Source organism: Gavialis gangeticus, unplaced genomic scaffold (assembly GCF_001723915.1).
Source record: "Gavialis gangeticus isolate Ggan-Ray unplaced genomic scaffold, GavGan_comp1, whole genome shotgun sequence".
In the NCBI taxonomy this organism is placed as follows: Eukaryota; Metazoa; Chordata; order Crocodylia; family Gavialidae; genus Gavialis; species Gavialis gangeticus.
In genome coordinates, this window is record NW_017729026.1 from 5,710,353 (window position 1) to 5,723,137 (window position 12,785).

Genomic DNA, 12,785 nt, shown 5'->3' on the forward strand with positions numbered 1-12,785 from the left:
GGGGATGGGGTTGGGGTGGGGCATGCAGGCCCTGCAGGGGGTGGTGGTAGCCCCTGCTGGGGCCATTTGGCCCCAGTGGGGGGCTGTTACCCCTGTGAGGGTTTCTTGCCCCTGGTGGAGGGCTGTAGCCCCTGTGGGGGGGCAGCAAAACTTATAGCTATTTAAAATTAATTTTATTATGATGATAGAGACACTGGTAGGCCTCCAAATTGCTTTAACACTGTAGATATATTAATAAGACATTGCCCAACTGATTGCTCTGTCTCTCACTCTCTTTCTGTCTTTATATATAGTGGTCTTTTGTTTTAATCATGGAGAAAGACGGATTTCAGGTTGTTTTACAGAGTGACTGGGATTTTTTTATCAGGGATTTTTCAGTTTTCCAATAGGAAATGCCAGAATTCCTGCTAGGGAGGCCCGTGTCAGGACCCTGCCTGCTCAGAGCTGGCATCTTGGACCAGCTGAAGGTGGCTGACCTCCTGGCCAACTGGGGCCAGGAAGACATGCTTTGACAGTTCAAAGCATGATACCACACTAGGAACATCTTCTGGGCGATGGCTACCCAGACGGCCGAGCAGGGGCCCACATGGCAGTAGTGCCACACAAAGCTGAACCATGCCTCTGTTGGCTCTGTAGTCCCTGTCTGGGCCTGGCAGGTGCGCAGCAGGTCACAGCCCCCACTGCCAGACTGCTGCAGTGGGTAAAGGGTGCAGGGAACTCTCAGAGCTGCTTCAGTAATCCAGCTGGCACAAGGGGTAGTGCCCCCAGCTACCAGTTGGCTGGGCCCCAGAAGCTCCTGAGAGCAAGTAGCCCTGAGCTACTTGCCAGGGCAGATTTTTGTACTGATGGGGCCAGGACAGGGCAGCTTTTTATACTGCTGGGGACAACACAGGTGCTGGCCCTGGGCTTCTCTCTGGCCCTGGGCTCTAGCTCCCCCTGGCTGCAGATCTGGGAGGAGCCAGGCAGTGTTATTTTGCCCTAAGTGGCACAATTTGCTCCAAACCAAAATGCATGTCTGAGCACATGCGCTGAGGCAAAAAGCCCCAGCTCAAATTTGCACTGCTTCTATTTGAGCTCCTGCAAATAGTGTGGATGTGCCTGCATGCATAGACACACCCACTTGGGGCCTCAAGCTATAGTCACTGTGCACACAAAGCTGCTAATAGGAAATGATATACAGGATCACAGAGACAAAGCAAAGCAGGACTGAAAGGTCATCTAGTCCAGCTCCTTACTCAAGGCAGGATTATCACTGACTATACCATACCAACAAACTGAGTGTCTAACCTGCACTTGAAAACTTTCAAGGATGGAGATTCCACAGTTTCTCCAGTTTCTTCAGGTAGCCCATTCCAATGCTTGACCATCCTCATAGTCAGAAAGTTCCTTCGAATTTCCAACCTAAATTTCATCTGCTGTAAGCTTGAGGCAATTGCTTTGAATCCTGTCCCCTTTGGTCACAGAGTAAAATCCACCTCCATCCTCTCTTTAATCATCCTTCACATATTTGAAGACTGGTATCAACCCCTCCCCTTCCCTCTCCCAAGTCTTCTCTTCCCCAGGCTAAATAACCATAGTTGTTTCAGTTTTTCCTTATAAGTCTTGCTTTCCAGGTCCCTAACCATTTTTGTTTTTCTGTGCTGGGCTTTCTCTAATCTGTCTACATCCTTCTTGAAACATGGGACCCAAAACTGGATATATTACTCCGGGGTAAAACTCACAAGTGGTGAATAAAGCAGAAGAAGCACTTCCCTTGGTTCACAAGTCAAACTCCTATTAATACAACAATGTATGCTGTTGGCCTTTTTTGCAACAAGGGCACAGTGCTGTCTTATATCCAGCTTCTGGTCTGCTATAACCCCAAGGTCCTTCTCTGAAGTAGTGCAACATATCCAGTCATTCCCCTGTCTGTAATTGTGCTTGCGTTTATTCCATCCTAAGTTCAGGACTCTGCATGTCTCCTGCATGTCATCTGATTGACTGCAGACTATTTCTTCAGTCTATCCATGTAATTCTGGATCCTAGCCCTTCCCTCTGGAGTATCTGCAATTCCACCCAATTTGGTATCAGCTGCACATTTACTAAGCATACACTCTATTCCATTGTCCAAATCATTAATGAAGTTATTAAACAATCCTGGAGCCAGGAGAGACTCCTTGTAGAATTAAGCCTTTATTTTTAGCATCCAGTAATACTCAGTTGAAGTATAATAACAGTTCCCATGAGGAGGGTTCAAATTATGGGGTGACTTGGGGGTGGGGCTGAGCCCCCCATAAGAGATGAGATCTCTTGCATAAGAAACAAGAGCCCCCTTGGCATCCAGGCAGAAACTGCTGTTTAGTGTGGGGGAAAAATGGCTCCTCTCCCTTGTTGCTGCTGGATGCTTTTTCCTGCAGTTGTCTAGAGCCTGTGCCCCGGCTGCCCTGCAGCCTCTCTCTGCCACTGCTGCTGCGGCTACCACCTCCAGCCCCTCAAGAGTCAGAGTGTAATTCAAGCCCTGCCCATAAGGTATAGATAAAAGCCCAAACATTCATTAAAAAGAATGATTCATACACAATCATTACTCGATCCCCAATTAAATAAAGGAACTGCTGTCACAGAGCACCAGTGGTGTCTGTCCAACCACCTGCCTGGCACACCATGCTGCTCCACCTCCCCACTAGGCTCCAACCCAGGACTTCTGAACAACCATCTGGCACTGAGCTATGGAATTGGGGAGTGTCCCGGCCAAACCAAGATGTATGGTCACCCTATGAGTAACGAGCAGTAATTAGGGCTGGGTGACACATGCTACAGACTGATTGTAGTACATAATGCTGATAAAAAAAAAAAAAGAAATAGAGATGTACAGATTAAAAAGTCTATTGAAGAAGAAATGTGATACTTAAAAACTCTAAGCTAATCAAAACATCCTATGCAAAATGAGCATTTTACTGGCTTGTGGCTTGAAAGATATAGACTTAGTGAAAAGCACAGATATTAACAATATCTGACTGTGCATGACATGCATGTTCAGGTGCGTGGGCAATTTTGAGTGATGATAAACTCCTTTGTGATTTAATAAAGCTGCCAGCCAATAGTATGTGATACTCTATTTTGATTAACTGAAGCAGTCATGTGACAAAACAGAAATAAAAGACAAAAGAAAGATGGTGTGGTCCAGTGAATAGTTGAGGAACCAAAACTCAGGAGATGTGCCAGTAACCTAGAGCCAAATACTTTACTTCTTTGTGCCTCCACATTTTCTCGATTATCAGCTGCGTGTTTTGTCTCTTTAGACTGTAAAATCTTTGGGTTAGGAACTGTAAATACACAATGTCTGTAATGGTGGGGTCCCAACTGAAGATTGGGACTTAATGTGCTTTGGTAAAAATAAACCACATTTTCTTGAATACCACCTGTCCTTCCAAATAGCTAATGCTTTAACCCTCTCAAAGCCACTGCTGAATTGGCAGTAGCTATGAAGGCTAAAGCTTTAGCTGAAAGAGGAGAGTGAGTGACATTGAGGAATGTGCTTTCCCCCTCCTGCATGTCCAGCATGGAGGCAGCCCCCAGCAGCTATTATAATACCCTCAAGCCTCCGTTCTGGTGTGGGAGTTGGCTTCTGCACTTAAGACATGCACCCCAAATTTGGAGGACTTATTTCAGGGGAAAGTGGGATATGTGGTATGCCCACATGTGGTATGCAAGTAAATACAGTAATCCTAAAAGCTACAATTTCACGATAAGTAAATGATTCATGGCCTAATTTTGCAATTCCATGGGAATGGTGAATGCTTCAATGGGCAAACTTTGAATAAATATTTAATATTCAAGAAAAAACATTTATTAAATGATACAGAGGATGTATAGATAATAAACTTACGGTAAGTGCCTTGAAAAGTGGGCTACATAGTCAGGCTGCATCACTCTTACCTTCTCTTTGTCCCCATGATTTTGAATAATTTGGCAGAGTGGTAGCCAGAGTGGTTGAGCGTGTTCCTTCTACCTGTCTGGTGGTTACGGTACTGTTTTGAGTGGTAGGAGGCCTGGGCATGAACCCTCTCGAACCCAGCCGTGTCTTCCACATTCTGGGTGGGTGTTCCCTTTACTGAGCTACCACATGGCCACTAGCTGTTTTTTTGAATGAAAATGCCCTGGCTGCTGTGTTTTGTGAAGACCCACATTCTGTTGGTGTCTGTTAGGAGTCATCTAAAAACATCTACTCTGATTAGACCCTTTAGGGAAATTGTCTTTTTGTAGATCTGGGGCTTAATTAACTGTAAATTAAATAAGTGTACTCTACATAGAATGCAGTCATAGCTTTAGATATACTGACTTGCTTTTCAAAGATAACTTCAATTGTAAAGGTTTATTTAAAGCAACTTAAATTTATTTAAACAAATTTGAAATAATAAAGATACTTTGTATTTTTGCAGCGTCTTCCATCTTAGCATTTTACATAAACGTGGCTAATAAATGAAGTCTCCTGTCATTCCCATACCTAAGATTCAAAGTCATCCTTGTTCACGTTTTTTTGAAAAAAGTCACAGCGATAACCTCATTCACACACCAAAAGTCACTAGTAGAGCTGGAACTAGGACCCATTTAACACCTAGCCCCTTATTTTAGCTTCAAAGCCGCTAAATTATTCTACTCTAAATATACTAACATGTTAAAAAATACACACACAAAATAGGCATATTTGAAGTCTTCCTTTGAAAATGTAATTTTAAACTGTGAACTGGAAGCCAAATCTTTTATCATGATTTGTCCTTTCAGTCAGTTACCATGATCACCATTGCCATCTCATCTAAGTAATGGGCTGTGGAAAGCTGCTTGAACACTAAAGATCTTCATCTGTGATTAATTTACTTTTCTTTTAAAGGGTAGAATGAAACTTTCATATAAAGCATGGGAGGAATACTTCTGTCATATTTTTAATATGGTTTATCCTTTCTAGTAATCTATCAGGCTTCCAGCTACTGTGATATTTCTTAGCTTTGTTTACTGCCAGCTTCTACCACTATCAACTTAATTTTATGATAAAACATCCTTCCAATTAAAGTAACTTAAACCCTAATGGGACCATACACAAAGTTGCAGTTAAAAATCTGTGTTGCATAGAAGCAAGTATTTTATTGCAGTGGTTTTTAAGCGTTTCTCATTTGTGGACCCCTACAAAACTTCAAATGGAGAGGTGGACCCCTTTGAAAATTTTGAATGGAGGTGCAAACCCCTTTGAATTGTAAGTGTGGGTATTCACATACTTTTGAAAGATCATAGTCATCTTTGGCAGACCCTTTAGACATAGTCTTCAGACCTCCAGGCATCCACGGACCACAGGTTGAAAACCACTGTTTAATTGTATTCACTTCAGGATGGAATGGCAGGGTGTTTATGGACATGCTCTGGCAGTAGGAGGGGGGTGCTCCAAGAGCTGCTCTAATTAAAGTGCCCAGAGCATCATGTATATCAGCAACCCTGTGCTGAAAAATTGTGGCTGGGTGCTTTAACTAACAAGATTTAGTTAAAGTGCCCCTGCCACCAATTTTTAAGGGCGGGCACACTGATACACGCGACACTGGAGTTGGCTGGAGTGTGGTAATTACCATGCTCTAGCCGACTCAATTAATCAAGTCTGCTGGAGTCTGCATCACAGCAGCCTTTCTGTATGTGTATAGGCGCCTGCAAATACTTAGCATGGCTTCTCTCTTGCAAACTAATTGCCTAAAGAACAGTTACCTCCATGTCCCCATTTCTCTATCAGTTTGGTGCCCATTGTAGACTTACAGCATATAATATAAATAGACTACATCTAACGAATCCATAAACATGGAAATGCCTTAAAGGCTGCCTTAATCAAGATTTGCACTCTTTCCTCACTACTCATTTGTATCTATTTATAAAACATTGTCCATCTCCTTTTTCTCTCCCCTAACAAATTGTCTAGCCACTTTCTCTCCATAGTATAATCATCTGGTTCGTTGCCTGTCTGATGTATGCCCTTTTGTAGTCATATTGTAATTGCCTGCTTTGTTGCTTGACTACTGTATGTCTCTTCTTTCCTTGTCAACCATCATAATGTGTCTGCCTCAGACTTTATGAGTCATCAAAGGACTAAAGCAAAGTTATAGGTATTAAATTCTAGTGAGTCAAATAAATCCAAAATTTCTGTGCTGTTGTATTATAATTAGTAGTTCACAACAGAAGCAACAATTTTTTAGGCACCTAATACATACCAATATGTGGGGTGCCATTTTCACACTAGAGAAATTCAGGAATTAGAGTTATTTGTAATATAAGCCAACAACTTAAATAAAACAAAACAGGGATGCCATTTGTTTAATTTCCAGATTGTTTACCCCTTTGTGAATATGGACATTTATACCATAACCCTTCACAGGACTCCCAATGCTTTGAATCCTCTGACACTGGTATTCCTTCTGTTATCTACTTGTACCATCAATATTTCTTTAGCTGGTATATGGTCTTCCAATTTCACGCCATTCCATCATCTTTAGAGCTATTTTCTACCTGAGGTGCAGGTCAGTTGCTTCCTTATTTGCCTCCATATATAAACTCTTAACTCCTTCATTGCATGGCACACCAAAAGTGTATGGAAACACTCAAAACATTTTCTACCTATGATGTGTTTTTGTAGTGGAGAAACATGTTGTACAAGTGATACTGAGGAAGTAGCATCCTGTTGTGATCCATTTAAAAAAAATTCCTTTGGGAATCCTCTTGAAAAGTGCATGCAGTTTATTATTCTGTGATGTGAAATTTAGTAGAGACCAGAAAGTAAGTTTTATAGTTATAATGTTATATAGTTTATTATATTCACCCATTCAGTTTCCAAGAATCATTCCTATTTTATAAAGCTCATTCCCCTTCCAGAGTGGAATGGCTCTATCATGTCCAGGTTTGTTTTTGCTTTGATGCCCTTGTTGCAGAGAACGGCCCTATAATTTTGTAGGTTTTTTCTTTTTCTTTTTGGAACTAGTATATGAGGAGATTATTAAACTAGAAATATCTCTAGAAGTATATACTAAACATTATTAAACACGTAAATGAGATATGTATTCATCAAATATATAAAACCAACCTATTTCTGACTCCAAACTTCAGTGCAGAAGGTCCTGGCACAGTTGGGGCGGAGGGATATGTATGGACATGTAAGAGTCCAAGAAAAATGCAAAGGGAAGAGAGTCCAAAAAGGAATGAGAAGGGACATAGTGATAGTAATAACCATGAAAATGCTGCATGGAGATATGTTCTCTGATATCAGCAACGGGGGGCTTTGGCAGTGAGAAAGATGTCAGTACAATAACAGAACAAAATGGAAAATAAGCTGTAGAAGTCTTGTGTATATACAGAAAAGTCTGTTTCTACAGAATCTCTTTTCTTTATAAAGAAGAGGGAAACCAACAAAAACACCTTATTTTTCTTACCATTTGTATAGCTTCATTTGCACGAGCCTTTGCTTCCCGGGCGACTTTTTCAGCTTCATCAATAGAATCCTTGATGTTGGTATAAGCATTGAAAGCTATGGTGGCATTGAACGAAAGGTTTTTAGCTTCAGCAAGGATTCTGGTAGGATGGAAATGAAAAGCATTCTATTAAAAGCTTCCATTATAACTGCAAGAACAAACCATATGGCTATTTTGATTCCCAATAGCTCAGATTTCTAACAATTGGCCCTAGAATGCCATGTCACATTTGCGGTTTCTGAAACGATAGCAATGTTTAATGAGACCCAAATTTTATGTGCGTTATTTTCTATAGAAAACCATTCAGTGATTAGGCCAAGAGTCCAGAAGTTCTGCAACAAGTCTTATGACTCTGAGAAAAAAACTTTCCTTGGAGTAGGGGCAAGTCCTGGTTTCCAGTACCTGCTCCAAAGATGGCTTATACATTTTGCATTTAACAGTTATCAGTTACAATGCCTACCTAGGGGAGTGGGGATGTAGCATTTGGAAGTTGGAGAGGACTAGGAATTAGAAGTTAGGATTATCCTATCTCAGGTGACTGCACTCATTCCTGGACTACAAAGTCATCCTTCCTCTTGCTTACTCTCCCTGTCTCTATGACTCTTGACTTCCTTTCTTAGAAAGCTTCAGCAAGAGGAAAGAATATTCCTATCACTAAACTAGTGGTTAGGGCCTAGACTGTAGGAGATGTAGGACTGAGCCCCTGCCATCTCAGGAGAGGCCAAGAAACCACTTCCCAATTGTGTGCTCTAATCACTAAGTTATTATATGAAGGGGACCTCTAGACTCTACTACAGACATTACCTCTTTCTGGTCTTCATATTTGACTGAAAGTGGCATGGATGTGGATCTCAAAGCTACCAGTTAACTCAGTGGTTTTCAACCATTTTAGACTTGAGGTACCCCTTAATAGACTTGAGGCATCCCTCAGAAAATGCCAGCGCATAGTTTCCATTCTGTTTGTGACTACAGAAAAAGAACAGAGCAATTCTTCTGTTTCAAAGAACTCAAAAGGACAAAATGTTTTAACACTATAGTTTGAAAACTCTGGTTGCATCCAGATGAGCAAACACATGCACTTCCCTGGGGACAAATAGCAGTGTCACATAGTTGTGCCACTGCTACTTGTTCCAAGGGAACACCTGTGCATGCTTGCTCTGGTGTGTGGCAAATTGCCTTGGGTAGAGGAGGGGAGGCTGGGGCCAGCACCTGGGCTGGCCCCAGCAGCCTTACCTGGGGTCCTAGGGAACTACCAAGGCTCCAGAGGTGGCAATCCAGAACACAGAGCCTGGCCGGCAGCCGAAGCGTGCCTTAGCTGGACGGGGTCCGGTTTTGGGTGGTGCACATGACCATCATTTGCACCAATTCGCTTTTTTCTAGTGCAGGGTTTTTTTACACTGGGATGTCAAAAAAACACCTGGTGTCAAAAAACACCCCTGCAAATTAGCAGTGCAAGGGATGCCTGCATGTGCAGTGTGTGTGACATTGCATACTGTACTTGTGCGCTCATCTGGATGCACCCTCTGAGTTTATCACATGAATCATGTTTGCATACCTAGCAGTTCTAATGTTGTGCAGCACTCAGTGGCGCCCTTGAAAAGATATCAAGACACCCTAGTTGAGAATTTCAGAGTGAATCTTAGGCATGCTCCTCAGGGGGCTGAGACACAAAGACACTTGTTTTGTGAATACCAAACAGCCTTTGGCATGCCTAAGCAATTTAACTGACCAAGACAGCAGGGCCTCTGAACATGTGCAACAGTTGAATTTTAGGCAATAAATAAGGCTTTATGGTACAAATTTATGTCTTAAGAGTCCTGGATTTAGGTGGGGCTTCTCTGAATTACTCATTTGGACTAAGTCCCATCTTAGACTTTTAAGTTCTATAGTGAATCTCACCCTTAGTTTCCTTGTGTCTTTGTAAAATGGGGATTAAAAAATAGTTGTGTACAGGGCTGTGTATGAAACCCATTTTTGTGGTTTGGTAGTCAAATGAAAAAAATTAGTGGGGGGTTGGAGAGGGTAGGGAAAATCTCTTCCGTCTGACCTGAATTAAGTTTTCAATTTTTCTCACCAAAATAAAATGCTCATTTTATGTGAAATGTTTAATTAAAGATCATTATGATTTAAATGAGACATAATTATAACACATATTTCCATATTCACTGGAGCAAGGAGTAAAGCGCAGTTGTCCCACTTCCCAGTAGAGTTCCTAAGCACCAAGCTAGTGAATCAATTTATCTCAGTCTCTTGCTCTTTGAGCAACTATTTATGTACTTTATATGAAGTGGTACAGCGTCAATAGCAGGCACTTAAGAAGACATACCTCAGAAAACCCTACCGCCTGCTGGTTAGGACATGTACCTGAATGGCTTGGGGTTCATTGTTTCAAAATCTCTCCCTGAATCAGACAGTGGATTTAAATTTGGATCTTCTGCTTCCCAGGAGACTATTTTAGCCACCAGGTTATTCAGGGCTGGAAGTGGAGTTTTTCACGTCATCTTCCTGGAGCTGTCACATATTGTATAAAATACTTGAAATAGTCATTAAGATGGACAGCAAGAAAAAATGATTCTCTGGTCCCCCGCTCCAGTAATTATTTTCTTATTTAACCAAAATGTAAAAGAATCATCAGGAAAGATTAAGAGCACTATCTATCTCCCTTAATCTGACAGTCTTGTAGTTAAAGTACTCTCTCAAATTGATGGCTCCAATCCTGTCAAATGGAGGGAAACCTAGATTATCTCTTCCTACTACACCACCCCGATCTTTGTGGGGGAGGTTGTGGGGCTTAGTGGGCTGACTAACATGGCATTTCTCAGTGAATCTACTACTGGCTGAAAAAAAATGGCCGAGGTCTAGTTCTAAGAATAAATATTTTTAAAAGATTATGAGGTGCTCAAATGCCATTTATATAAGTACCTAAGAGGAATACCTACATAGACTTAGGTAGCTAAGTATGATCCTTTTCCATTCTGCTTGAGTCCCTAAAAATGTATACTTTTTATGACTTAGCCTTTAGGCTAAGATGATGATGCCTTATGCAAATAGACATGTGAACTTCTATGAGCTTGAACAAGGAAGAGTTGGGTCACACATGATCACTTACTAGATACTAGATGGAGCAGGATTTGCCCCCTAATGTCCGTACATGAAGTAAACAGCTTTATCTTCAATTTGCAATTATTAATTAAAGATTAGGTTTTTAAATGCATTTGATTTTTCCTTTATATTGTATATTCTGAGAGATTTGCAGTGCATATCTAGAGCAGATAAAAGTATCATTTGCATGGTACTGTTACACTGCAGTGAAGAATACATTATCATGAGTGATGGAGACCATGACCTCCCAAGGGCTAAGTTGTCATCTTATGTTAAGACACTATAGTGATGCACCCAGAAGAAAAGCCTATTTAATACAGTTAAAGAAAGCCAAAGTAGCATTGCCAACCTTTCATTATAGAGGTAAAAATATCCCCATTCCTGTAAACTTCTTTCACCTCTTTACCTAGCTCCTTCAAGGACTGTGTCTTTGCACTTATCTATCTGTACTTTACATCTCTCCCTTAAAACAAATTAAACTCAGCATCCATGTAGTGTGACTACACTGAATAGGATGCTGATAATTTTGTAAGTACCAAATACTTTATCAGAGGAAATTTCATGGGTTTTTTTCCTACCAAAAATACTATCTCCAGGCATGGGAACAACAGTTAAAAGCTTCTGCTCAAAAGCCTTCATAATCTAGCCTGCTAGTTATCTGTAAGAGAGGAAGGCATCAGGAAAAAGTAACTTTATTTTCAAGCTGTGCTGAGTTATTATGGGAGTTTAAAAGAGTTTGTCCATGTAGCAGCTTTAAAAAAAGAGATGGTCAACAGTAGAAGACTGTACTAGGGAAGGGGGCCAGATCCTTGGTTTGTTTCCAGGAATTAAATCTTGGGCAACTAACTCACTATTCCTCTTTGAGATTTAGCTTCCCAATTTATGAAACAGGGATAGCAATACTTTTATTTGTGTTGTTTTGAAAATAATATCATAAATTGTATTATTTATCTAGAAGAAGCTATAAAAGTATTATGGACATATGAATCCTACAGAAGTTGATGGTACCTGGAGGTGCAGTATATCTTGAAAATCAGGCCACTCTTATTTAGGAACCTTAATATGGAGCTGGAAACCTAAGGGCATAGAAAGACAATCACACATCCCAGTGTAATGTGCATCAGGTTTGTGCACTGACACAAATTATTCTGGGATATATAACTGATGGACATTCAGTTTATCAGAGGTAGCCCAGACTGTAGGCTGCTTTACTATGACTCACCACTAAGTGGCTGTGAGAAGGTAACAACCTGTTTGATTTGAATAAATGGCTACCCAGTATAAAGTGCAGACAGACATCACCTAAACTATGCTTCATACCTCTGCAGTTTAACCCCGGAGGGCATGTCCAGATGAGTGCGCACATGCCTTTTGTGGCATCTCAAAGGAATTTGAGATGCCGTAGGATGCACACTGGGAGCAAAAATACATTCCCTACACTGCATATTTGCAGTGCAGGATCAACATTTGCTACCTGGAAATCCAGGTACCACAATAAAAACCGGGCAAAAAAAGCAGGGCAGGGCACAATCCCCGACCAAGCCCTGAGGCAACTGGAGGCTCAGGTCCTCTACAAAGATGCTCTGATAACCAGCCAGAGCATCTCTAAGGCTGTCCCTTGCCCTGGTGCTGCAGCCCGTGTGGGGCAAGGAGTGCTGCAGGCTGCAGTGACCGGAACCGGGGCTCCTTCCCAAGGTAAGTAGGGATGGGGGCTGGAGCCAGGGCTGTGTGGGTGAGGAAAATTGAGGGGGCTGCTCGGGAGGGGTGGGTCCCCTGCCTGCCCTCTGCCTGCCCCCTCCACAATCCTGAATACACTCTTTAAAGTACCCCAAAATCTATGTTCTTCCACAGTTAAACCCCCCCCACTATAGATAGAGAGAGAGACAGACAGGCTGACAGAGATCAGTTGGGCAATGTTTTACTTATATATTTACAATGTTAAAGCATTTTGGAAGCCTACCAGTGTCTCTATCATAATAAAATAAATTCTAAATATCTATATGTTTTGATGTTTGCTTTTGGTTTCTTATCATAGAACCATTAGAGCTCCCCCGACCCCTTCACTAACTAGGATGTGGGGGCAGCTGCCCCTGCAGCCACAGCTCCTGCCAGCAGATCTTATCCTGTCTGGCACCTGGGCATGATGAGTGTATGATAGGGGGATGTGGGGTTTGCAGAAGGAGGGTGGGAAGAGGTGTGGGGGGATGTGGG

The 12,785-nt window shown here is 41.8% G+C and overlaps 1 protein-coding gene across 1 annotated transcript in view; it reads right to left on the reverse strand.

The window, feature by feature from the left end:
- The window catches only part of LAMA2 (laminin subunit alpha 2), a 576,898-nt gene that overhangs the window by 140,700 nt on the left and 423,413 nt on the right, over positions 1-12,785 (reverse strand). Inside the window, exon 39 of the mRNA XM_019520301.1 lies at positions 7,434-7,572. Coding sequence (XP_019375846.1) covers positions 7,434-7,572 — 139 coding nt within the window. The remainder of the gene's footprint in view (positions 1-7,433; positions 7,573-12,785) is intronic.